General features: G+C 44.2%; 1 protein-coding gene across 1 annotated transcript in view; it reads right to left on the bottom strand.

Annotated features, from left to right (window-relative positions):
* Positions 1–14,165: 14,165 nt before the first annotated feature.
* Positions 14,166–25,034, bottom strand: part of TRAPPC9 (trafficking protein particle complex subunit 9) — a 655,570-nt gene continuing 644,701 nt past the window's right edge. The window contains exons 22-23 of the mRNA XM_075920070.2: positions 22,422–22,645; positions 14,166–17,285 (exon numbers count right to left, since the gene is read on the bottom strand). Of these exons, the coding sequence (XP_075776185.2) occupies positions 17,106–17,285; positions 22,422–22,645 (404 nt within the window). The 3' untranslated portion in view covers positions 14,166–17,105. The remainder of the gene's footprint in view (positions 17,286–22,421; positions 22,646–25,034) is intronic.

Below are 25,034 nucleotides of genomic sequence, written 5' to 3'. Positions count from 1 at the left end.
GTCCTAGGGTTGAGTCATACATGAGCTCAGAACCCAGAACTGGTACATGTGGTAAACAGAAACCAATAGAGCCCTTCGTACCCCCATTTTACAGATGAGGAAAATGAAGCCCAGAGATGTCAAACAATTCAACTAAGGCCATGCAGGCAAAACTAGGGTTAGAAGTCAAGAGGTAGCAGCTTCTGTTATTCCATGTTTCTATTACAGTGGCAACCACAGGCTTCTTGCAGGGTCCTGGCCCCTGTAGAGTATAGAATCATGGACTCATGAAATCCTAGAACTGGAAGGGCCCTCAAGAGATCAAGTCCAGTCCCATGGACCAAGCATGGTCTATATCAGAGTAGGCATTGCGCACAGAGACAGCGTTCCTGCCCGCCGGGGCTCTGCACTGGAGGTTCCCCCACATCTGCCCAGTCATGTTGCTCTCAGATTGGCTCCAAGGCCCTTTGCCCCCTGCTTCCTTTGCAGTTCACACAGAGGATCCTGGAGCCTGGCTGGGAATGAGCATCCCTTCCCTCAGTGGAAATGAGGCCAAGTGTTTCAGAGAGCCGAAGAAGAGAAGTAGGAGCTTGGGAGAGTTATTCCTTCCAGGAGGAGGAAAGGAAAAGGGAGAAATATGGGCACTGGGAAGGAGGTAGCCCTAAATACTATCTTCCCCATGGGGGCCAATACACCTACGTGGAGCTCCCCCCATTTGTTCCAATTTGGGGATAGTGTGCATTTTTGGCAAAGGTCAGGTGTTTGCTCTGTTTTGTTTAATATCACGTGGCCCTAGAAGTCCCCCTGCCCTGAGCTTGCGATCTCTCTTTCTGCTACGTCCTTTCTCCAGAGGCTGTCTTTAGTGTGGAGTAATTGCTTTGTTTACCAGGCGATTTTCTAGCGATGCTTTTACACTTATTGGGATGTGCCCTGTAATCAATACGCTGCAGAGGCTAACCATTGGTTCATTTCTTTTTGATGAATGATGTGTGTTGCATTTCCAGGAACCATAGCTCTCTGCTCTTCATCATTAGGAGGGGCCCCTCGTGCACCATAGAGACTTCTCTTTGATTATCATCCGTTATTGACATTGTGACGGCAGACCTGAGGCACAGAGGTTACCGGAATGTGGAATGGCCCTTTCGGCAAGAATGGGGAATCCAGCTGAGACTGAAGGCTTCGCTTACTGGTTGGATGGCGTCTCCTCTTGGTCATTTTGGGGAATAACTCATGAGGTCAACACCTCTTCCTGCACTTGCCCCTCTCTCTGGGCTGTGTCCCCTCTCTTACTGCTGCCTCTTTGTGACTTGGCCCCAAATGGTTTCCTCTTCTGGGGCTGGAATGTCTTGCCCCACAAACAGCCTCATCCTGGTCATTTCCCCAGTGGCCGGTTGGGGAACCGGGCCTGCACCGTACTGCGGGTTCCAGCCAGCACTCAAGGTTTGTTCCATCCCAGACCTTGCTGCATAATCCTGAGCTGGGGGCCAACAGGTGCAGCAGGGGGACTGGCTCTGCATGGTAGGAAGGGGCAGAGCCTCAGGTGGAAGAGGCAGGGTTGTGGGGCACCATCCCGCCACCAGCCCTTCAGCTCCATCTAGAGTGCTCCCGAGGTGATTTTAATGGGCCCGGGGCTCTGGCCACCACCACTATGAATTGCTGGGCCCTGGGATAGTTACTCCCTTTGACCTCCCCCATTGACAGGCCTGCCCTGAGCCCTTTTCCTAACAACCTGGCTCTCCTTACCTTCTCCGGGTCTGCCAGCTTCACCATTCCCTCTGCCCAGGGACCAACTGCTGGCTGCTTCCCTCTGTAGCCTTCAGATACACCTCCCTCCTCCCCAAAAAAAATGACTGCAGCCTTTCCTAGCAGCCTCCTTTCTGCTGCCAATTTCTTGTCTTTATAAACCCTGCCCAGCTTGTTCCTTCCCAGCAGGGCTCCCTCTCTGAGTCCAGGGATTATTTAGCCATCTGATTCTCAGCTGTGGCCTGCTGGGTTAATTAGCCCCCTTCTTGGAGGTCATTAACCTTTTCTGGGCAAGTGTGAGGTAAACAACCTGTCACACCATCCTAAAGAAAATCATAATACTAACCACGTCTAGAGCTCTCGCCATTCCTTCCTTTCTCTCAAAGCACCACGTAGCTGTCTTTTTCTATAAGGAAACCTCAGAGGGTCAGAGCTAAAAAACCTTTGCCTTTTCTAGGATGAACCATCTAGAAAGCTGTAGAGCATTCAATTTTTCTGCTTCCCTCAACTGACCTTTGCACCAGTCTGATCTTGTTCTTCCCAAATCAGGCAAAAGGGATAGAGGGAAGAAAAGAAGAGAAAAGGTGATGTTTAGACCCACTGTTAGCCAAATGTGCTACATTAATGACCAAACACTACCTTGCATCTCCTGTTAACTGCCTTGTTTTGAACCATGATGTTACCCTTTTTCATAAGGGTAGCAAGAAACCCGAGTAACATTCAGCTGAAGTGACATTATCTGCTTGTGTTGCTTTTCCACAGACAAAGGGCAAATAGGACTCTCCAGTCCAGATGGCCTTTGGAGTAACAGGCTAAAAAAATAAGAAAGAACATAAGTAAAGTTTCCTTGAGACAGCCCATATTGCACTGTCCCCCTAAACAGTCTATGCTATAAAATGACACCGCGAGAGGATTCCTTATGGATTTAAAAGTACAGTACACACAAAACAAATGTGCAGCAGTGCCACAGCTAGATTTATCACAGTAACCCTTAGTTTTCACTCCACTTGCCATGCCATTAACTGTTTCTTTTTTCTCACTGTGATAGGCTTTATTTACTTTATAAATTCTTTGGGATAGGAAACCTGCTTTATTACATGTCTCCAAAGCACTCCAAGTATCAATATTAATTTCTGCACTTTCTCCTCCTCCTGTAGTCCAGCTGTTGCTCCCCAGTTCAGAGCCGATGTTGGAGATTTGGGTCCGGATTCTAAGCATTGCCCGATCTTCCTGTTGTTTCCCCCAACCTCTCAGCCTCATCATAACTGAGTGTAAGTTGGCTCGCTCTCATCCACAAGGCAGGCGCGCTCTGCCCCTTGGTAAGGTACTTGGCAGCAATGGATGGCTCAGATAAGATACAAATTTAGCGCAGGGGGTCATCAGGTATTGAGAACACTGCGGCCGGTGTTTCCATATGCAAACAGCTTAATGCTGGACAGCGACTGGGCTAAGACCAGGGCTTGGTATACAGAGACCTGAGATTGCTTGGCCACATGGCAAACACGCGGTTAAAAATCCTTTTAAAGAGGCAGGAAAGAAGAGGAAACTGTGAAACCATTTACGAAGTATTAAATAAGGCTTTCGTTTGTCACAACCGCCTTTGTTTGCTTCTGCTGCAGCGAGTTCTTAGAAGAGCCCCTCCCCCTTGTTGGACAGTGTCTTAGGTGGGATTGAAGATGGTGCTTTGGGGGAGACAAGATGTTACCTGAGTTGGGCTGGAGATGCCATTGCTGCTGTCACTGCCCCAGTCCAATCTAGCGCGGAAGAATCCCTGGCTTGAGTCTCTTTGGTGGCGTTGGAGCTAGTCGTCACACTTATCCCAGGTGATGGCTGAGATTCAGCTGAAGCTGGTAGGGACCATCTGGGTCTCTCTTTCTGGACAGGTGTCATCTGGGCATTGCTCACAATCCGGATGACAATAGTCCAGGGTCCCAGGTAATGGCAGGTAATGGTAATAGGTCTTTCTACCTATTCTTTTTGGACATTCATTTCCCCACCAAATCTCTTTTGAAGGTCTCAGAGAGAGAGTTGAGCTTTGCCATAACTCATCACTACATTATTGTCTCCACCTATTAGACCTAATATCCTTCTTACCAATTTTGGCTCATTAACTTCTGGCTCCACACTTCCTGTCAACATAGTATCAACTAGGCCTTTATTTTGTCACCCTTTGGTACCTTTTCCCATCAACATTTGCCACTATAGGTTACGATGTTTTCATGAACATTTACATTTACAGGCGGGCTTAAGCTTTCGGTACATTTATAGGGTCGCTTGTCACAAGAGGACGCCAGACAAAGGACTCTGTGGCAATGATGCGAGCTAGTTTTATGCTTCCCCACTGAGGCTCTGAATCTGTCTGGGTGGTTGTGTGCAGTCAGCGGTCCCCGGATCTTGCACATACAACAGCAACACAATGGTTTACGAAGTTATTAGGAAGAGGGCTGACAACGTAGTCGTGCTGCTAACAACACCTCCTGAAGCTCCCATCGTTCCTAATGAACATACACCTACTACAGATCCCCGGCTGCATACGGCACAGCATTTCCCACAGAGCAGTGCCCGTCTGAAGTGCCGACAGGAAAAGTGTATAGCATCCACTTGATCGATTATTTTCTTCTAATAAACCTTTCCTAAATGGAACTTCTTTACCCCTCTGTTCCCCCCTCCCAGCTAGTTTTTCAGATAAAGGCTATACAGGGAACAATCCATCACTGCATTGTAGTTTCTTACATCCTTCTTGGTATTTGTCCTTTGAAATGCCTGAATATGTATGAAGAATTGCATTAAGTCGCATGCTTCTCACATAGCACCTAAGGGCAGAGAATTGCTGGCTGTTTAGAAATGCAACAAAGACTTTGTGGTATGGTTAAATCTGTTCTTCACTAACAGGTGTGATTTACTTCCAGGGAAAACTGATCACTGCCTCAGCAGCCTTTTTTTTTTTTTTTTTTTTTTTTGCCATTGTTCCCCCAGTGTTTCATAAGCATACAGCTTGCAGCTGACAGCTCTGATTTCCATGACATGTTTATTGATTTGCACAGCTAATATATTGGGCTGGTGGAATAGTTTATTAATTGAAGAAGCGTTGCAATGGCAGTTGAGATAATTTAGGTTTTGTCAACGCACGACAGTGTTTGTGCATTCAGCCTTTTTTCTGCATGCACATTGTTTATTGCTTTGTGTATGACTGATGTTAGGCAACACCTATGCTATAGGAGTTATATCTCAGAGAATCCAGCGGCAAGTGTCTAGCATATTGATTTTCTGTCCACATTTTTCTTTGGATTGTAATAAAGTTTAGAGGCCCCAACCAAAATTTGCCCCGAACTGTGGTAGTGCGATACAAAGACATAGCAAGAGAGAGGCCCCATCTAGGACCTTCCAATCTAAATAGACATGACAAATAAAGGGTATCAATGGCAGAACCTGGCTTTAAAAACAGGTCGCAGGACTCCCCGGTCCAGTGCTCTAACCACTAGAGAAGACCACCTTTTATTGGGTACCTTACACTGGGATCTCATGTGATGTACATGCTGAGCTCACCGAATGAGGCTGCGAAGGAAAATCAGTGAAGTAAGACTCAATGACCTCCTGAGGTCTCTTCCAACCCTATGATTCTATAACCTCTGCGCCACCCTCTGGTACATAGGTGTCCTCAAGTGACTATCTACAGACGCTTCAGGGGGTAGCCGAGTAACTACAGACACTGTATCTACAGAGACTATCTGTTCTAATGAGTCCGAGGGTAGCTGGTACACAACGCTCGATATTGGTTAATTGAATAGTTAATCTCACAAATTCTTGTCGGTTAATCGACTGTTCTATAGTAACCGTGGGCAGGGCCAGCAGCCAGAACACTCCAGCCCCACTCCCGAGGAGCCCCCTGCTTCTCCGCGCTGTCTCTGTATAAGAGGCAGCAGCACAGGGTGCCAGGCAGGAGCTGGTCCACAAGAGGAACCCGTTTAAAAACCAGCTCTCCTCGCGGACCGGCTGCCTGTCGCCCCAGGCTGCTGCTTCTGATTCAGAGGCAGCAGCAGCGTGGGATCGCAGCAGCCCCTGGGTCTGAGCTCCCAGACCCGGCGCAAGCCGGAACTGAGCCAGTCTGCCTGCCTAGCTCCTAATACACTTTAAATGTAGAGTCGCAGGGGGAGGTCCTTGAGCCAGCATGAGCCAGGACTGAGCCAGGCTGCCTGCCTGCTCAGCTCCTAATAGACTTTAAATACAGAGCCACAGCAGGGGTAGGTCCCGGAGTTGTCGCAAGCCAGGACTGAAAATTAAATTTCTTGTGGGGATGGGGTGGGGGTGTAAATGCATGTAGTCTATAGAATTAAGCTTTTGCTTAACAGTTAATCGACGGCACTATTACATTCCCAGTGCACAACAGTCTGGCAAACCAAGTGGGCCACGGATTCCCAAGTGCTTATGGAGAACAATTTGAACTCTGTCAACCAGGCTGCGGGTGCTAGTCCCAGAACCCTGCTGGCCCGTGTTTGAACACGATTAGATCTCTTCCTTTCCGCCTCTTCCATGCAAAGACAAAGGGGTGCTCGGAGTGAGGGTCAGCGCCGTTTTCTGCACCACGAGAATCTTCAGGCAAGCAATGAGACATTGCTCTCCACCGGGCTGTTTTGCAAGCAGGATTGATGTGAACACTGAGCTTTTAAATTAACACGCGTTAATGAAAATGGAGCGGTGATAACTATTCTAGGAGCCCTCGCACACTGAACAGCCTCATTAAGCTGATATCGTATTGTCTTCAAATCCATTCAGATGATGTGTTCATGTTGGTATTGTTCCCCGGAGCAGCATCTGCAGGTATGCGTGTATTTTGGAAAGGTGCTTTGGAAGGCTGATGGTGTTATTGTATCACATGAACATCTCTTTAGAAGCAGGCAAGGGAAGGTTTATAAGAACGTTGCTCAACATTTTCCTAGGATAAAGTGTCGTCACGTCTCCATATGCCCTCCGGTCCCTGGTATTCTTAATGCAAACACAGGGTTTGCCTACAATGAGCAAAGAGCTTAAAAAGAACAACAAGGCAGCTTTCGTGCTGCGTTGTACACATTCTGAACGGCATCAAACAAGATCAAAACGGAATAGTGTGAGGAGCAGCCAAGAATGCTGCAGCCACTTCAGTCTCTCACAGGCCTTACGGTGATACTTGCAATGGGGAGCCTGTTCCAAACATCGCTGACGCATCATCTGTCTCAGGTAGCCCATAAAAATATGCATTTTCATAACGCAGCCACTTCAGTTTGATTGAATCAACCATTCATTGCTTAGTGCTTCCGAACATCTTTCCTAGGGTTCTTTTTTGTCTGGGTATCCTGTACGTGAGCTCATTGTTCAGGACTCAGGAAGCATCGCAAGTTAAGGGAGAAGCTTCTTGGCACCTGGCCTAGCTGCTTTGTGCTGCTGAGGTAAAATAGCTGCACAGGAGCCTCCTGACACAGGGGAATTGTTGTGCCATCTAGAGAAAGCTTAACTGACTTCACGCCATCTACTCCCCCCACTTTTATGCAGAGGGTATTTTGGGGGCAGGGCATAACACACTTCCCCTGATTCTTAACTGACACAACAGGCCTTATGGGAGCACAGTACCCCACATCATTTAAAGCAGCCCAAAGGGTGTCTGGCGGGGCGTGGAAGGGTGTGTGGCTGCGAACTGGGGGCAGGAGTGGGATGGGGGCACAGGATTTCAGTGCAAGTGGGGAAGGGGCTGGAGTGCAGGGTCTCGGTGGAGGGGATGTTGAGTGGGCTGGGGGTGCAGGGTCTTGGCGGGGCGGTTAGTGAGGGAGCTGGGCTCTCCAGCCCTGCCCCCCCAGCTGAGACCCTACAACCCGACCCCCCCCCCTCACCATCCTGCAGAGACCCATACCCCTTACTCACCACCCAGCTGGGAGAGAGGGAAGGGAAGCAGCAGCACACCCAGCCGCTTCTAACTCCGCAAGGCAGCTCCCGCAGGAAGCCTCGGAGTTCTCTCTCCCCTACCCTAAGCAGGAAGCCAGTGCTGTCACCCCAATTTTGCAGGGGGCCGCAAGCATTGGGTCCTGCTGTAGGGGGAATGACGGGGGACTGAGCTGGACCTGCGGGAGCTATAGATTCCTGATCCCTGGCATAGGAGGTGGGGATAGCATGAAAGCAGCGTGAGATCATTCTGTCATCTGGCAGGAAAAACTTTTATATAGAGAGAGATCCAATCTTGAGTTAAAAATCATCAGTGATGAAAAATTTACCTCTACCCTTGGTAAATTGTTCCAATGGTTAAGTACTCTCATTGTTAAACATGTGCCTTATTTCCGGACTGATTTTGTCTACCTGCAAGTTCCAGCTGTCGGCTCACGTACCTCTCTCTGCTAGACGGAAGAGTCCATCATCAATATTTGTTCCTCATTTGTACTTAGAGACTGCCATCAAGTCACTCTTTGCTTGACCTTCTCTTTGTGAAGCTAAAGAAATTGAGCTTTTGAGTATATCACTATAGGGCAAGTTTTCTAAACCTTTAATCAAGCTCCTGGCTCATCCCTGAAGCTTCTTCATAGACTCATACAACTGAAAGGGACTGCGAGAGGTCATCAAGTCCAGTTGCCCCACATCCTCTGGACAATGCCTGACAGATGCCTATCTAACCTGCTCTTAAATATCTCCAATGATGGAGATTCCACCACGTTCCTAAGGCAATTTAGTTCAGTATTTAACCACCCTGACAGGGAGGTTTTGCTAGTGTCCAACCTAACTCTTTCTTGCTGAAATTTAAGCCCAGTGCTTCTTGTCCTATCATCAAAGCTTAAGGAGAATATTTTGTCTCCCTCCTCCTGGTAACAAACTTTTAGATACTTGAAACCTGTTATGTCCCTTCTCAATCTTCTCTTTTTCAGACTAAACAAACCCAGTTCTTTCAATCTTCCTTCACGTTGTCTAGACTGCCGATCATTTGTTGACATAATCAACATCTTTCTTGAATTGTGGGCACAACAGCTGGACACATATTCCAGCAGTAGTTATAGAACTGCCAAATACAGAGCTGAAATATGCTTTATACTTGGACTCAAGATTCCCTTTTTCGTGCCCTCCACAATCCCATTCGCTCTTTGGGCTCAGTATCACATTGGGACTGCTGAGCAAAGAGACTTTTACAGGGGCAAGGGACATTTTTGGGGGTCGCAGGCCCCGTGAGTCGGATCCAGCCCTGGCTTGCCTGCCTCCAGGCCGCGAGACTTGGTGTTGCCCCTTCTGCAGCGGGGAGCCTGTGCTGGGCACTCCCGCCGTGCAGGTGGGGAAGCACAGGGCTGGAGCACCAACACTGGCTCCCCTATGCTAGGGGGGAGATCCACGCCTCGGGGACCAGATCCAGGAAGAGAAAGGCTGGATCTGGCCACGGGGCGATAGGTTCCTCACTCCTGCTTTAGGAAGAGAACAGCTAGGATCTACCCCTCTCCCTGCAAGAAAAGGAGGGATTAAAATCCTCCCTTCAAGGAGCTGGAAGGCAGGGGAGAAATGAGAAACAATGGTAACAGAGCCACAGAAAACCACAACACGATCGTGCTGAATTGGGGAGAGAGCAGTTTGCGCTGTGATGTTGCAATGTGAGACACTGGGGCTGGCAAGTTCCATGCAAACACCCCCACAACATGCCACTTTGCCATATTCCTTTCGTGGCCCTCAAGCAAACTGTTTGGGTCATGATTAAATGTCTCTCCAGCTTTTCAAGGAGGAAAGTCTTTGCTCGGTCACGTTGAAAGAGCAGTAAACAGAGCCCAGAGACATGGCATTTAGCTACTCCAAACTTCTGCCTGGATAAAGCAGCAGCACTTTGTAGTTAATAGTTTACATACCGTGCTGGAATGGCTTAATGTGATCTTGTCACTGAACAACAGAGCTTTTGCACAGGTACGACGCTTATAGGCTTTCCTGCTCCATACACACACCAAAGCCCCCCAAATCCAGCACACGGACTCGTTACTGTTGTTTGAAACTAGGGGAGTATTGGGAAACCAGGGAGTGAATGGAGAGAAGATCACCCACTGCATTCACGAATTCATTCAAAATGGCTGTGGCAGCTCGCTAGGTCTTGCTGGAGATCACAGGTAGTCTGCATTCCTCTCTGCTGAATGTCTGAAGTGACAAAGGTGGGAGAGTGAGTTGACCCACGGCAATTTTGAGTGAGTGCATAAGAACGTGGGGGATTTAGGTCCCCTCTCTAGTACTTTCTCTGACCCTTATGAACTAAGAGGCAGAGGATTAGAGGAGAGGGGACAAAATAGCACAAACTTTAAGAACTCCCCCCCACATATAGTAAAGAAGCTTACACTGAAAAAGGGATTACAAAAAATCTGATGTAGGATCTAATTTTACTACATTAAACTAAAATCAGAAGAAGGGGAAAGAGGGCTGCACCATAAATTCTCTGTGGAGCAGACAGATCTAACAAACAGCCGCAGCACGGGACCAGGCTAATCTAGTTTTTCAGTTTGAACACTGACATCTGTTTGGTCTATGATCTGCACCTGATAGCTCTGCACACGGCTGCACTTCTTGTTGCCATCAAAGCAGCCGGCTGATGTCAATAGTTCAATAAGCAGAGCCAAGTTAAAAAACAATCATGGTGATGGGTGACATATTTCCATTAGTGTACTAGATGTGCACACAGATATATCACTAGATACCAGCTGCTAAAACAATGCAGTGTTCTCTACAGTGCAGGGAAAAGAGCGCGCGAGAGGGATGGCGAGCGGAAATATGACAGCGGGCAATGAAATAACATATTTATTTTTTCAAGGCTGGGTCAGCTCACAGCTCGTTCGCACTGAGCACTGATAGACCAAACACTCCTCTTGTACCCGGCCTTTCTGCATCGGTAGTTTAGCTGCTACCAGGAGGGTTGTATTTCCCCACAATGTGGCCTCTGGATAATCACTGCATTAAATCTTTGGGTTCCAGCAAGGTCATTCCACAGCTAGCTACTTGGGTAACAATTTCCAGTCAGTTACCAAGTCAGACCCCTACATTTTTAGTAAACAAACAGGGAGCTTTAATGCAGAGATCATTTAAGCAGTATTTGAAAAGCTTTGAAGCCCACGCTGGCTGGTGGCAGATCTACCACTGTTTCCCCTTACACAGCATCATCACAAATGTTGCTGCTCTAAGCCCTATCACAATATAATTCCAGCATAGCATACGCGTCTGTACTACAGCGCGCACACAGAGCTAGACCCATTCTTTTCCCTGTGGTCTTCTATCAGCAATGATTTTGCTGTCTCTTGGCTGCAAGATGTGGCATGGCTGATTGTCTTCAGAGAGAGCATGTCACGCAGGCTTTGTCCAAACACTTATGAGCAGCGTAATGTCTGGGATTCCCAACAGCATTCCTGTGGATGGACTGGTCTCCTCATTGTTTGGTAAAACAGGACATCTATAGTCTGTATTCAGAGTGGTGCAGATATTAAGAACCAGCTTGGACTGTGCACACAGAATTGGTTTCTGTTGATCAGCTACTAAGTACATGGGGCTGTGAGACTCTTATTTATAATCACTCCACTTTTCTAAGATTTGATTGGCTCAGCTCTAAGCAGTGAACGCATGTGTATGCAGGCATGACTTTGTCCTTAACTGAGACGTTACGCTTCAGAGAAACTTATGATGTGCAGCTAGTAATTATCACAAGCTTTTTTTCTGGATAAATCTGGGCCTTTTCAGTTGAGTTGGCTGGCTCTGCTCCGCACTAATTTCAGAGACACGGACCTTTTCAACAAAAAATTCTGGCTACCTACCTGTTGCTACATCTTTTGAATTAAAAATCAAAACAGCGCTATCCCTTTTGACTGTCGTAGTTACCCAATACTGGGAGTCTACTGAGGTGTTTCCATTAGAATAGAGCAATTGATGACTTAATCCAATGTTCCTTTGATACAATCTTATTTACAAAAGAATACACAGAAATGTCTTAATTCCTTGAACATAGGAGGAATCAACCAACAGGAGAAGCATCTTTACTCATAGTTCCAAGCCTCTTTCTGGATAGCACTCTGTGCAAAAGCTCTCTGTTGGCTTCTCTGAAGGTCATAGAATCATAGGGCTAGAAGGGATCATGAGAGGTCATTCATGGCAAGACTAAATATTATCTAGCTCCATCCCAGAAAGTCAGCCCCCTGTATAGTAAGTATACTGGGGCTGCTATTTAACAGGGATCTTTGTCTTTTTATGGTTTTTCAGAAGAAACAAGTCCCATGTATCATATTTTCTAAAGTCACATTTGATATTGAGAGCCCATTCATAAAAAGATTAATAAATGCTCAATGGTTGAGATTTAAATGTTTGGTAAATCAATTGCTGTACATTGTTATTGACTTCTTGGTCTCTAGAATTGTTACTTATAATTGTCAATAACACCCTTTATATTAATGTGTTTACAAGCATCTGTAGCGCATGCTATTTATGCTTATAAAATGCTCATTGCTGCTATAATTTATTAATGCTTTGCATTATTTCCAGGTATAAATAGCTTGCGAAGTGTAATCCATTTTCATACAATTTTATGTCTTCATTTTGTGTCCTTTGCTTCAGCTCTGGGGATTGGGACATAGCAGGGGATGGTATGTGCAGAGGTGAGCAAAGATGAGTACAACTCAGTTGCTCTTGGACCAGTCCTGGGCGAAGGACTGCAAGAGGAATCGCAGCTAGGGGCAGCATTCCACCTGGCATAGAGATAACATGCTTGTGGTCACAGCCTTTTGGTATCAGTTAATTTCCCAAACAAAATCATGAATGTTTTATACCCAGAAACCTTCATTGCTTATGATTGAGGTCTGTAAATGAAGTGGGGCAAGACACCTTCACCTGAAGACAGGAAAATTAACCCCCAGAAAATAAAAAATGGCAAGGCCATCACTTGGATAGGTCTCATGCTATTGGCACCATCAGAATTGGCATCAGGCACTGCCTCTGGTAATCAGGCCTAGTGGTTAAAACATGGATCTCAGCTAGGCATAGGGTTGGGCTTGGGCCAACAATGGTCCTGGAATTGAGAGCTGGAGACAAGCTGGGTTCAAAACTCAGATCAGCATTCGTAACCCAACCAGAATCAGAACCGCAGCCAGAGTCCAAGGGTAGATCAAGGTGTCAAAGTCAGGGTGTCAGAGTCCAAAGCCGAGACAAGCTGAGACTGAAGCTGGAGTGCAGATACAGGTTGGAGGCTGAATCTGGATAATCAGAGTTGAGAGGTGAGGGAGAGGATCAAGCGAGGGAGGCAAGGCCGGTGCATGTGGGCGACCAGGCTGGAGTGAGGCTCGTGCAAGGCAAGGATGATGCTGAGACAGGCCTTGAGCTGGTTAGGCCTCAATTGGAGTATTATGTTCAGTTCTGGGCACCGCATTTCAAGAAAGATGTGGAGAAATTGGAAAGGGTCCAGAGAAGAGCAACGAGGATGCTTAAAGGTCTAAAGAACATGACCTATGAGGGAAGGCTGAAGAAATTAGGTTTGTTTAGTTTAGAAAAGAGAAGACCGAGGGGGGACATGATAGCCGTTTTCAGGTATCTAAAAGGGTGTCATAAGGAGGAGGGAGAAAACTTGTTCATCTTGGCCTCTGGGGATAGAACAAGAAGCAATGGGCTTAAACTACAGTGAGGGAGGTTTAGGTTGGACATTAGGGAAAAGTTCCTGTCAGGGTGGTCAAACACTGGAATAAATTGCCCAGAGAGATTGTGGAATCCCCATCTGTGGAGATATTTAAGAGTAGGTTAGATAAATGTCTATCAGGGACGATCTAGACAGTGCTTGATCCTGCCAGGAGGGCAGGCGACTGGACTCGATGACCTCTCGAGGTCCCTTCAAGTCCTAGTATTCCATGATTCTATTCTATGATGCTAAGGCCAAGGCAGGAGCAGTGGTGGGGGCAGGCTGGGAGGTGCTGGAGTCTGGTGCAGTGCGAGGCAGCAGGAGGTTTCCTGGCAGGGTAGCGCTGGTGCTCAGACTGATCTGCAGTTTTGGGTGGGTGGTATGGAAATACCTGCTCGGGGATAGGTTGTTGCTGCTGTATACTTGAGGGTTGGGGAATCAGTATCAGGCTGGCTCTACTATTTAGCAGACATCTCAGGCTGAGGACAGAATGAGCATAGAGACTGAGATAACCTCTCACTGCTCAAAGTGTTCCCTTCACGTTAGAGTCAAGGCCCATTGGCAAGGCAGTAAGAGGAAGATTGCTCTGCTGCCGTTCACAGGGTACTTGCTTTATGGAGAGACAAACAGGAACAGCACTGTGAATCTGGCACCTTTGATTAGCACTAAAATTACCTCAGATGACAAAGATTAATTATATTAGTTCCAGGCCCAGGCGCTGTGTAGAAACACAGGAGAGCTGGTGGCACTGTGTAATACATTATTACTACCGGCAAAATCATAAGGGACGCTGTCAAGAATTAGGCACAGCAGAGACAGGCAGATGTGTAAATAGCAGCTAGGTATTTATTTGCATAGTTACATTTATACATGACTTAAGTTTCTCCAGTGTATTGGGCCAATTTCTGCTCTCAGGAGCTGAGGTTTAAATAACTAAGTGGGGTCATGTTAGATTTACAGCTGTATAACAAAGCACAGTTTGGCTCACTACATTTGAATTAATAGCTGGATGTTTCAAGGGGCAGTAAAATCAGCTTGCATTTCCTGAAAAGGACAGCAGATCAGATAAGCATAGTCCTTTACTTTAATCACTGGAAATACCAATCCTAAGAACAGCTTCAGTGCAATTTTTCTATTTTAAACACCAAAAAATGAGCTTCTGCATTCTCATTTTGAATACACGCCCACAAAATGACATCACCATGTAATATTCGTCACAAGTGAGCATCAGCATTAAGAATCTAGAGCATGACATTTCAGCTCTCTTATCCCGACAGGTAAACATAGAAAAGTCAGGACCAATATTAGAAGTGCCAAAGTTAACAGAGTTTCATTCCCTATATATAAGGGTCAACTCCCACATAAAAGCTTATGTTAGTGAGCACATACTGCAGAATTAAAATGCCATTTTGGAAGCCCTGCTTGCGAAACACTCAGCTTTCTGTTATTACAATGACAGCTGTTAGAGCTTGAGTCAAAGCCCATCAAATTCGACAGGAGTGTTTCCAATTACTTCAATGGGCTTTGGCTTAGCTCCTTAATGGTAAAATGGTGTTATTTCCCTGGTCATTATAACAGAGGGCTGCACATCAGTACAGGTTTCACAGTACAACAACCTCTACTCAAGGAGAGAGACAGAGAAAATCATCCATTAATAGACTCAGAGCAAGGCTATCAATATTTTTGTCTCACACCCAGGTAAATGTGGTCCTTGCAAAGCTTTAGCGTTAATCCTAGCAGCAACTTCAGCATGAAGAATGTCTTTTGGGGATTACTGAATTAATCTCAATTTAGAGTGTGGTGGTACAGTAGTATTATTGTATCACATTATATAGTATGGGCACATGTAATGAAAGCAAAGCCTTCCTGGAGAAATTGAATTCCCACTCTCCTCAGTTCTTCCCTTAGTGCCCACATAGGTATGCGACGGTGTGCAATAAATTTGGCCCGATTACACAACTCTGTTCGATGGAGCTTTGCCAATGTAAAGAAAGCGCCAAGCTGGTCATTCAGCGTCTCTTCCCTGTCAGGGTTTGCTGCCCTAAGAAGAACAGTACAAAGCTGTGGAACTAATTCTGCTGTCCTGGGGCACCGCACCCCCTCACAGCTGATAGAAGAATTTGTCATTCCAGATAAGCCGTTTAGACAGTCATTTGAACTTTTAAGATCTTTTCCTCCAAAATGCTAAAGTTCCAGACAGATCTTTCCTCCAACTCAATAGCGAAGAGTGATTCTGTTGTGACAAACAAAATTTTGGAGCAAAAGGCATCATTGCTGCTTGAATGTACTGGAAATGTAGATACGATGGCCTGAAGCAAAAAGTCTTCTCATGCTTAGAAACTACTGTTCAAGTGGGAATATTTTTGCATTATTGCCATTCACAAACTGCAGTATTCATCATTCACTTGAGCCTGGGCAGGACTGTGTTTCTACCCAAGGCAATGAGAATTTTGCCATCGACTTCAAGTGGAGTGGGCTGTCAGAATCTGAATAAAATTTGCATTTGGTTATTTGCATGTTTAGACACAAATATGACTCATGCAGCAAGAAAGAAAAATTCATGCACAGATCAGACACCTTCAGTGTTTCACCTTGTGGGTGAGCCTTGGTCTCTTTATTCAAAGCGCCTATGTAAAAGACAATACAATAAAGCAAATTTATACTAAATTTGGCTGCTATAGCCACAGTGAAGTACCCTGCAGCAGTTATCCCATAACATTATTTTATTCATTTGACAAAGAAAAGAAGAAGATACTACAATCTAGCTTGGCCTGTCAACATGAAAATCCTGATTAGTGGATGTCTGGAAACAATTTCTTATGAAAAGCTTTAAAATCTATCAGCAGTGTCTCATTATGAGGACATTTTAAGGGACCCACAAATGCTTGAAATAGTATCCAAGTGCCTATGACTCTGACATCATAGGTTACCCACAGGCAGGCAAATATCTGGTTTCTCTCCTTTCTGGTAGGAACAGAAATGTTTCTGTCCATCTTGCCTTCCTTATTTTTTGGTGTACTGATGCACACAACATAGGGCAGAAACTGCCCTGCGACTCAGGCAGGACCGAGACTACTTTTTGAGTTCATGCCTATCCTATCAGCAAGAACTGGCAATAGAATTACTGCTGTTTCCCGTGATAAAGAACATATTAAAAGGCAATACTGCTGCTACTTTCCTTAGAATCAGGTGGAAAAGGAAAAAATAAGTTCTGCGATTGCATGGGTTACATATATTCAGAGTTAGAAAGACACCAAAATACTCAGCAAACTAAGAGTTTAGAAACAAGCATAGGAAGACACAGCAATTGAGAAAATAAGCCCTAAATGGTGCATTCAATGTGGTGGTGGAAATTTAATGGAAAAACACAATCCTTGTTCAAGTGCTGAAGATATATCCTTAGGTAGCGTTCAGATTAGAGCTAAGCCCTCCAAGCTTATGGCTAAATTCAGCTTTTACATACACCCTTGCAAATCCACTCAGATCAATGGGGAGGCATGGCTGTCAGGAAGAGCAGGGGGTTTTTTTTAGTGGCTTCCACAGGCTTTTTGGAAAAGCAGTGGGGGAGGAGGGAATCCAGTTCATTATATTCCATCACTCCTTTCCAAATAAGCAACGCCAGCTGCCCAAATGACTTGAGTCCATTCTAAGAGTGTTCAGCTGTGCCTGTAAAGAAAGGCCTGTGGCGGGAAAGAAAGTGGGGTCAAGCAGAGGACGTGTCAAGTGTTTGTGTGCACTGTGGCTAATCCAATATCATACGGTACATTTACAGTTTAGTCTGGATCACAGGCTCCACAGCATGAATGTGAACACTGGGCAGGCAGAACCAAGAGAGAGGAAGCTCCCTGCTGGAGTGGTCTTCATGAAACTTGATATGCAGGTAAAAATCCCCCGTGTACAGAAAGAGCAGAGCGCCGAAGCACACGGAGTTTTCGGATGGCTTCACCTGAAAGAGAAAAGGTTTAAGTGAGCTGATTAAAACAAATTTGGTTCATAATAATATTAATAAATAATAATAGTAATAATAAGCCATTCTATAATGTATTCCATCAAAGGATCCCAAAATGTTCTAGAAACATTCATAAGCCAAACCTCCCAAACCCCCTTCACCTCTCCCACAAGGAAGTAAGCGTTATTATGGATGACAGGAGAGGGATCATGTGAGGATTACCTGTTGTGTTCACTCTCTCTGGGGGATTAGGCATTGGCCACTGTCGGCAGACAGGAGACTGGGCTAGATGGACGTTTGGTCTGACCCAGTCTGGCCGTTCTTATCCCCTTTTGACTGATGGTGACGCTGATGTATTGAGAATGAAGTTCAATGGGTTCACCCTAAGCCTTGCAGCATTTCTCTGGTGGAGCACAGATCTCTTGAATCTATCAGAATTTGGCTGTGTTTGGCAGAAGCCATGAGAGACTTCCTGAGTAGCCAGGAATATCTAACTCTTATTCCTTATGTTCCTTGTATATTAAAAGACTGGTTTTTAAACAACTACTTAAAGACCACTTAATCAGTTGGGGATAGCTGAATTCATCCCCATGAAGTGGCATTTATGGCAGCACTGTCCAAATAAACAATGTGCTTCACCATCATTGAGCCAAAACAATTTAGTGGGAGACATCTCAAGATGACAGACCTCCCACATTAGCACGTCCCAATTCAGTATCGTACACTGAAGCATTTTTTCACGTTTATATAGAACTTTTCATCACACAGCAATTCACAGTTTATATACTTATAATAAATTATATACATAAACTGTAACTCAATAAAGCATGTAGACATGCATTTAACTATAATTATGCGAATAATCCCATCCCTATTCAGCAAAGCATTTAAGCACAGACTTAAATTTAAGATCATGTCTTAGCGACAGTGACTTTTGCATATCTAAAATTAACTACGTGCTTTGCTGAACTGAGCTGGGATTAGTCGCATGCTTTGCTCAATTGGAGCCATAAAGACTGAACAGATTTCACTGAAACTTTCCCACAAATGTCATGTGTTTCAAAAGAGATGAAGGAAACTGAATGGTGGGGAGAAAGGTTACTACTTGCCAATGAATGTTGTTCTGTAGCAACCTGATCCTGCAAGATGCTGAGTGCTTCCAAGACATGTTTAAATCAGTTGCGGTGGGGGAGGGGAGAGATTATCAGCATCTTGCAGGATCAGACCTACGCAAGGCATTTCTATAGGAGTCATACAACGGGGCCACAGCCAGTGCGGGTGCTGAGGCAAGGTGTGTGTGGGGGGCGGTCTGGCTCTGTGCCCTGCAAGGGCGTTGCTTTGGGAAGGCGGGGCCAGGATAGCCAGCCGTCAGCGCTATCCAGACAGTGGTACGGCCCCTCCCCGCCCTCAGAGCCACACAGAGCACCTAGTGTGGCACTCTGGTGGCAATTCAATGGGGCCCGGGGCTCTGGCCACTGTCGCTGTAGTAGTAGCAGTGGCCAGGAACCCTGCTGGGATCCTTTGAATTACTGGGCCCATGGGCAACTGCCTTCTTGGCTCCCCCCAACCCCTCGACTCCCATCATCAGGCCTGGAGTTATCCGCACAAGGCATACGATTTGTGTAGAGATCCACAGAGGCAGTGTCACAAAAAGGATGCAACACTACACATGGTGATCCTTGCCCTTGCAGCCTGCAGTCATCTAGGAGCGAGAGTCTAAATACAGTTTCCAGTCCTATTCAGTTCTTGGCCTCTTGCTATTCAAGGCAACACTTGTGCTGGTGATTATATCTGATGATAGTATTTATTTGTACTGCTGTAGTATTTAGAGACCCCAATCAGGAACTCAGCCTCTGTTCATAAGCACTGTGAAGAAGGCCTCTGCCATAAAGACTTTACAGTTTAAGTAAAACTACACTGATGTTCCTCTCGTTTCACATCGGACATGGAGGAGCTGTCAAAAGGTAACAGATGTTGATTGTTATTCCTGAGCTGATTCAAAGTGACTATATACAGAAATTAAATGTTTTTCCCCCATTACCAAGCCCCTAACCCATCTCGTAAATACACGCACACTGTGAAAATAATATTGGTAATCGTAGAGAACATAGGAAACAGAAGTTGCTGATAGTTACAGAAATTTCCAGGGCAGTTGGACTTTTTCCTTTTTAATTTTGCAAGTATCAGCTCAGTCTGAGCAACTAATTAATCGAGATAAAACATTAGTAAGAGCTGAAGGAATATTACGAAAGTGGTTAGATTTAATGTGGCCAAGATAAATTCAAATGAATTCTCAATCAATGCAAAGTATTTTAATCAATTAGGCTCTGCACTGTTATCTCATGTCTCAAATTCCTACATCTGGTAATATGTATCACAGTCTTGTTAATTACTAATGAAATCATCTTTCTTTTGTGTTTTAAAGGGATAGTGTCAAGCAGTTTTAACTCAGACTAAAAGTTGTGTCAAAAACAAACATTTTGTAGAATTTAAAATCCATAGAAATGTTTTAATGATTAAAAACCAATAAAACAATTTGGTTTTTAATATAACTAGATTCTTCCATTGTTTGAAACAGAAGAATCCGAAGACAACTTCACTATATTAGATAATAAGAAACTGAACATGGACTTTCAACTCTCAGGGAGATTAAATATTTCTCCATGGACAGAAATGAAAAATCATGATTTTTATTTTAAGAATTGAAATATTTTTGTGCTGTATAACAAAAAATGTGCTGAAATTTGTGTTTATCTATCTAACCTTCTCTCCCATCTTCCCTCCCACCCCCGCAGATATGTGCAGAAAGAAATTCAAGCCTCAAGAAAATCAACAGATTTTCTTGAAAGTGAATTTTTAGGAGCCTGGCTTGGTAAGAAGCTAAACTGGAGGATATCAGTTAGGTCCAGAAAGGGAAACTCAATTCAGCATTGACAACCACTGCATTTCTATGTCAATGTAATGATCTACTGGTAAAAATTGGCTGATTTTCACCTGCTGAGAATCTGGTCTGATGTATCAGTCAGTTTATGTAAAAAGAATACAGATTCACTGAACTCTTTCAATCTCCGACTCAGGGTCTTTTTGAGATTTGGCTTAGACCTTAGTAGAAGTCATTTCTCCCCACAGTATCAATACCCACAATACAAATCAATTTCTGAAATTTACTTTTTGCCATTGATTAATGATATGATCAATATGGGAGGATATGAGAGACTCTGATAACATCAGATACACTGCTTGAAGAAATGTCCTTCTGTAATCTGTACTTGGAGCCCTCAGGAAGTATGACGAGGTGTTATCTTTGGGACTTACTGTGGGAAAGTCCCTGATACCAGTACTACCGAATAGAATACCTTTTTGTCTCAAAGTTCACATTTCCCCTATGGCCTTTTTTTAATTAGAATTTGAACAAATTAAAAAAACAAACCCTACTTTAATAAGGGATTGTGTTTACAATAGCAGTGCTGAGTTGGACTCAACAGCAGGGGGACTGCTGAAATTGCAACTCAGATATTCACAGAAGAAATAACCTCTTGGCTTATCACCTCAAGGGAGACCCAATCACAAGACAGAATATATTACACTGACTTCTACCTTCTCTATTGCTAATCTCATGAGCAAGATTTTTGCACAATTGGGTCCTAAGCACTGGAATACGGATTTAAAAAAAAATCAGCGCTGCCAGAATGATAGCTCGAGGTCAAGAAAACCTTCTCTTGATGATTTCTGTTGACACATTTAAACTAGAATTATACAGCAAGCAATACCGCTTTAAAACAACATTTTCTGTATACGTTGTATAGTTGAAAAAAACATGCACATTGAGTCTCCCATGGTTAACCGTTAATTTCTCTCCAGCTCAGATTCAGTTAGATATTCAGGTCTGACAGTCATATTTTACTGGGTAACTTAGGATCTGACCTAAGTAAAGACCTGACTCACTCCCTCTTCATGTTTATTTGATATGCTACTGGAAACAGAACATTCCTTATTATGTCTTTCAGTATTTTTCTTCTGTTTTTTAATCCTCTTTGATTTTTTTTCTATCTTTAAATAATATTCAGTGTTTTGCCTCAGGAACAAAAATCACTCTAACCTGAAATCTCTCTAAGTAAACTTGAGAGAAAGCTTAACTCCTCTTAGGACGGACACAATACTTTTTCTTGGTTTTGACACTGATTTTTTTTTTAATTTAAAAATCAAAATGATGAGAGCAGCCTTTATAAATTTATATGACAACTGAATGAACATGCTTCATCTTTTTGGTCAGTAATGTTTATCTCATTTTCTCTATATCAGTCATCTGAAGAAATGGATTGTGCCAATGAAACCTCATGACACCATCTACATTTTTTGTTGGTCTCTAAGATGCTACAGGACTATTTGCTGTTTTTTAAAAAAAATTCTATATCAGGAGCATTTCCTCAAAACCTCACTAAAATTTGTTTTAGATGGTTTCTTTATTCAGCCTAGGGGATATTTCCATTACCTTGCAGAAAAAGTTCTTTCAACTTTAACTGCTAGTGGAGTTTGAATGGCTCAGGGGACTGGCAATATTGTATCAAACCTTTTATCAATGATACTAGTTCAGGTTTTTGCAAGATTGGTAATGATCAAAAGATATTAACATCTTTAGTTGCCTGTGTCAAAGGAATCGGTGGCCCTAAATCATTACATGGGAATGATTTTCTACAGAACCCAACACCCTCTCTTGGCATTGTTTGGGATTCTTGGTCAACATTAGTACATTAGGAAAACCAGGCCTCTTTAAAGTGTGCACCCGTAATACTGAAGTACCCAAAATCACAAATTACTCAAAAACTCAAAACCCTTTGTTGGTGATATCAGTGAAAGATCAAGGATTCAATAGGCACAAAGCTGGATCCCCTTTGAGGCGGACCTATGTAGTTAAGAAATGTTGGCAGGCCTGCATGGGAATGTTTGCACAGCAGTGGCTACTTATGTTGTACTTTTGTATGACGAAATAAAAGGGTTTCCTATGCTGTCAACCAATCACCTTCAACAGAATTCACTCTTACAAAGCTGCATCTGTTGGCCTTCTGTTTTAGCACATTAGTTTTGAATGCAGGTGTCATGCAGATGAGTGGTCCATTAAAAAGAAAGACTCACTGAATCAATATAAAAGGTGTTGGATCCAACAAAGGTGATAGCATCATGGAGCTCATAGTTGTGCACTCCATTTTGGTAATCCTGGTACGGGATCACTGTTAGAGCAAATGGGCCCACGCTGCGTTTGCTCCAGTTGGTCAGCTTCACCTCCAAAGCGATGGGATCCCCGACTTTGCAGTCCACTACAATATCACAGTCACAGGCCTTTCCATCCACCAAGACATCTGCAATAGAAGAAACGAACATCACATTATTTAAAACTTTTGCTGCAGGAACTGCACTAAAATTGATCTTCATAAGAATCTTGAAAGATGTACAGCAACAATACATACCAGTTTAGGCTATAGATTAAATACATATACTGGGCACTACTAATGAACTGCAGAAAGTCTCAGAGGGGTAGCCATGTTAGTCTAATTTTAAAAGCAATGAGTAGTCCTGTGGCATCTTAGAGACTAACAAATATAGAGGATCATGGGCCTTCGTGGGTAAAACCCACTTCATCAGATGAGCTGGAATGGAAATAATAGAATCCCAGGTATATATAACAGCAAAAGTAGTTACCTGTCAATAGTCGGACTTATGTTAATGAAGCTAATTAAGTAAGATGGATTCATTGTTTTGATGTGAAAATGTGAATGTCAAAGGCAGGGAAAATTGCCTTTGTAGTGCATTAACCAGTTAATATCTTTATTCAAGCCCAGGATGACAGTGTCAAATCTGTAAATAAATTCCAGTTCTGCAGACTCTCTTTCTAATTGGGTGGCAAAGTTCCTTTGTAGAAGAAAGACTACTTTTAAATCTATTACTGAATGTCAGGTAGGTCAAAACAGTGGTTCCCAAGCCCTAGGCCATGGCCTAATGCCAGGCCACGGATCTCTGGCTGCCAGATCTCTGGGGCATGCCGCTTTCGCTACAGCTGTTGGGAGAGGCATGTCCTGTCCCACCTCTCAACCAACAGCACCAGGAGGGGCAAGGTTTCCTCCCACCATGAAAGAGTGCTTCCCTGCATGGTGGGAGGGCTGCGTAGAGGTGCTCTACCACCACACATGGAAGAGCTCGTCTGTGGCCGGAGGAGACCCTGCCCCATCTGGCGCTGCAAGAAAAAATGCCCTGGAATTTTTCATGTCAAAGAAGGAAGCATTCAGTGAGAAACTTTCGGAGACAAGTTGGATCAGTGTGGTTTATTACAAGTCAGCAGCTCATTTTCCACTTTTATAAGAAGTAAAAACATTGGTTGCATTTTTCCATGCACCAAAACAACAAACACTTTCCACATGAATAACTGCCAACCCCATTCAGCTGGCAGGCGCTAGAACTATGCCCTGTCCTCACCCTGTTTCCTCTGGGGAAGTTAGTACAGCCAGGGATGCTATTTGGAGCCATCCTTGAGCATAGAGAGGCTAGCTTTCGGCAGAGGTGGAGGAGAATGCAGCTCTTTGCACCCTCGTGCAGTGAAAGCCACAATCTGGCCCTATGCGAGCTGCACGCTATCTGCTCTTCATGCATAAACACTGAGCAAGAAGAACCAGGTAGTCAGCTGGGGGAGTGGGCAGAGGAGCTAGAGCCAATTCTCAACTACAAACTGTAACTAGCTACAGATGCCCACTTGTCCATGTGTCATAGCCAGAAATAAACCTCCCTGTTAATAAGGAGACCTACTAATGCAGGACAGTCTATGCTGGAGTTTGCAACGTAATATATACACCCTAATATCCAGCAATGAGAAAAAATGGGATTTCAAAATGACAATGGTAAGAAAAGCTTGAAAGAAAGAAAGAAAATATTTCACTTTAAAGACTAATAGATTTATTTGGGCTTTCGCAGGCCGGAGCACTTTTATCAGACACATGGGTGAAGGTTTCTGACAAAGTGGGCTCCAGCCCACGAACGCATCCTCCCAAACAAATCTGTTAGTCTTTAAGGACCCCTCATTGTTTTTGCTGACACAGACTAACATGGTTACCCCTCCAAAACCTATTTCACTGTATCTAATTCTGAGATTCCTATTTTTACTTTACAGTTTTCATTCATTTCTTTTTTTTCCTCACTGAGACAGCAGTAAATATATGTAAATCAAATATATGTAAATCAACTGCAATCAAAATAAGTGTGCCCAGTAACACTGTCCATTTGCCTGTACAGCAATGAAATGATTCATGACCTGTATAATATGAAATTGGTAGTATAATTCCCCACTTGGAAAGGGTTTCTAGTTGTGTTGTATCAGTGTGCTTCACAGACTAAAAATTTATCTCTGAAGCACTGTAGATACTACAGCATTTCTATTGCACTGCAGGCTCTTGTTCAGAGACAGTGCAAAGCTTTAACGACATATAGGAGAGACCATTTGGAGAGGACATGTGCACTCTGCATTCATGGGGCTGTTCCGTTCCATTACTCCTACCTCCTCCTCTATTACAGCCATTGTGGGCTTCATCGTATTACTCCTCTTCAAAGGTGGCTTGAGTTCTATTAACCAGAATGTGCCCTTTTATTTATTTTTTTTTTTTTTTACAGACATTATTTCTTATTCTTCAGAGATGTTCAGGCATGCTCAGCTCAGAGAGAGACTCTCTCACAAGAACGAGTTTTTTATTTTTGCATTGTTAG

This window comes from Pelodiscus sinensis, chromosome 2 (assembly GCF_052426305.1).
Source record: "Pelodiscus sinensis isolate ZL-2025 chromosome 2, ASM5242630v1, whole genome shotgun sequence".
NCBI classification, from domain to species: domain Eukaryota; kingdom Metazoa; phylum Chordata; order Testudines; family Trionychidae; genus Pelodiscus; species Pelodiscus sinensis.
Note: the sequence above shows the minus strand (reverse complement) of the source record. Positions and strands in the feature narration are given on the sequence as shown.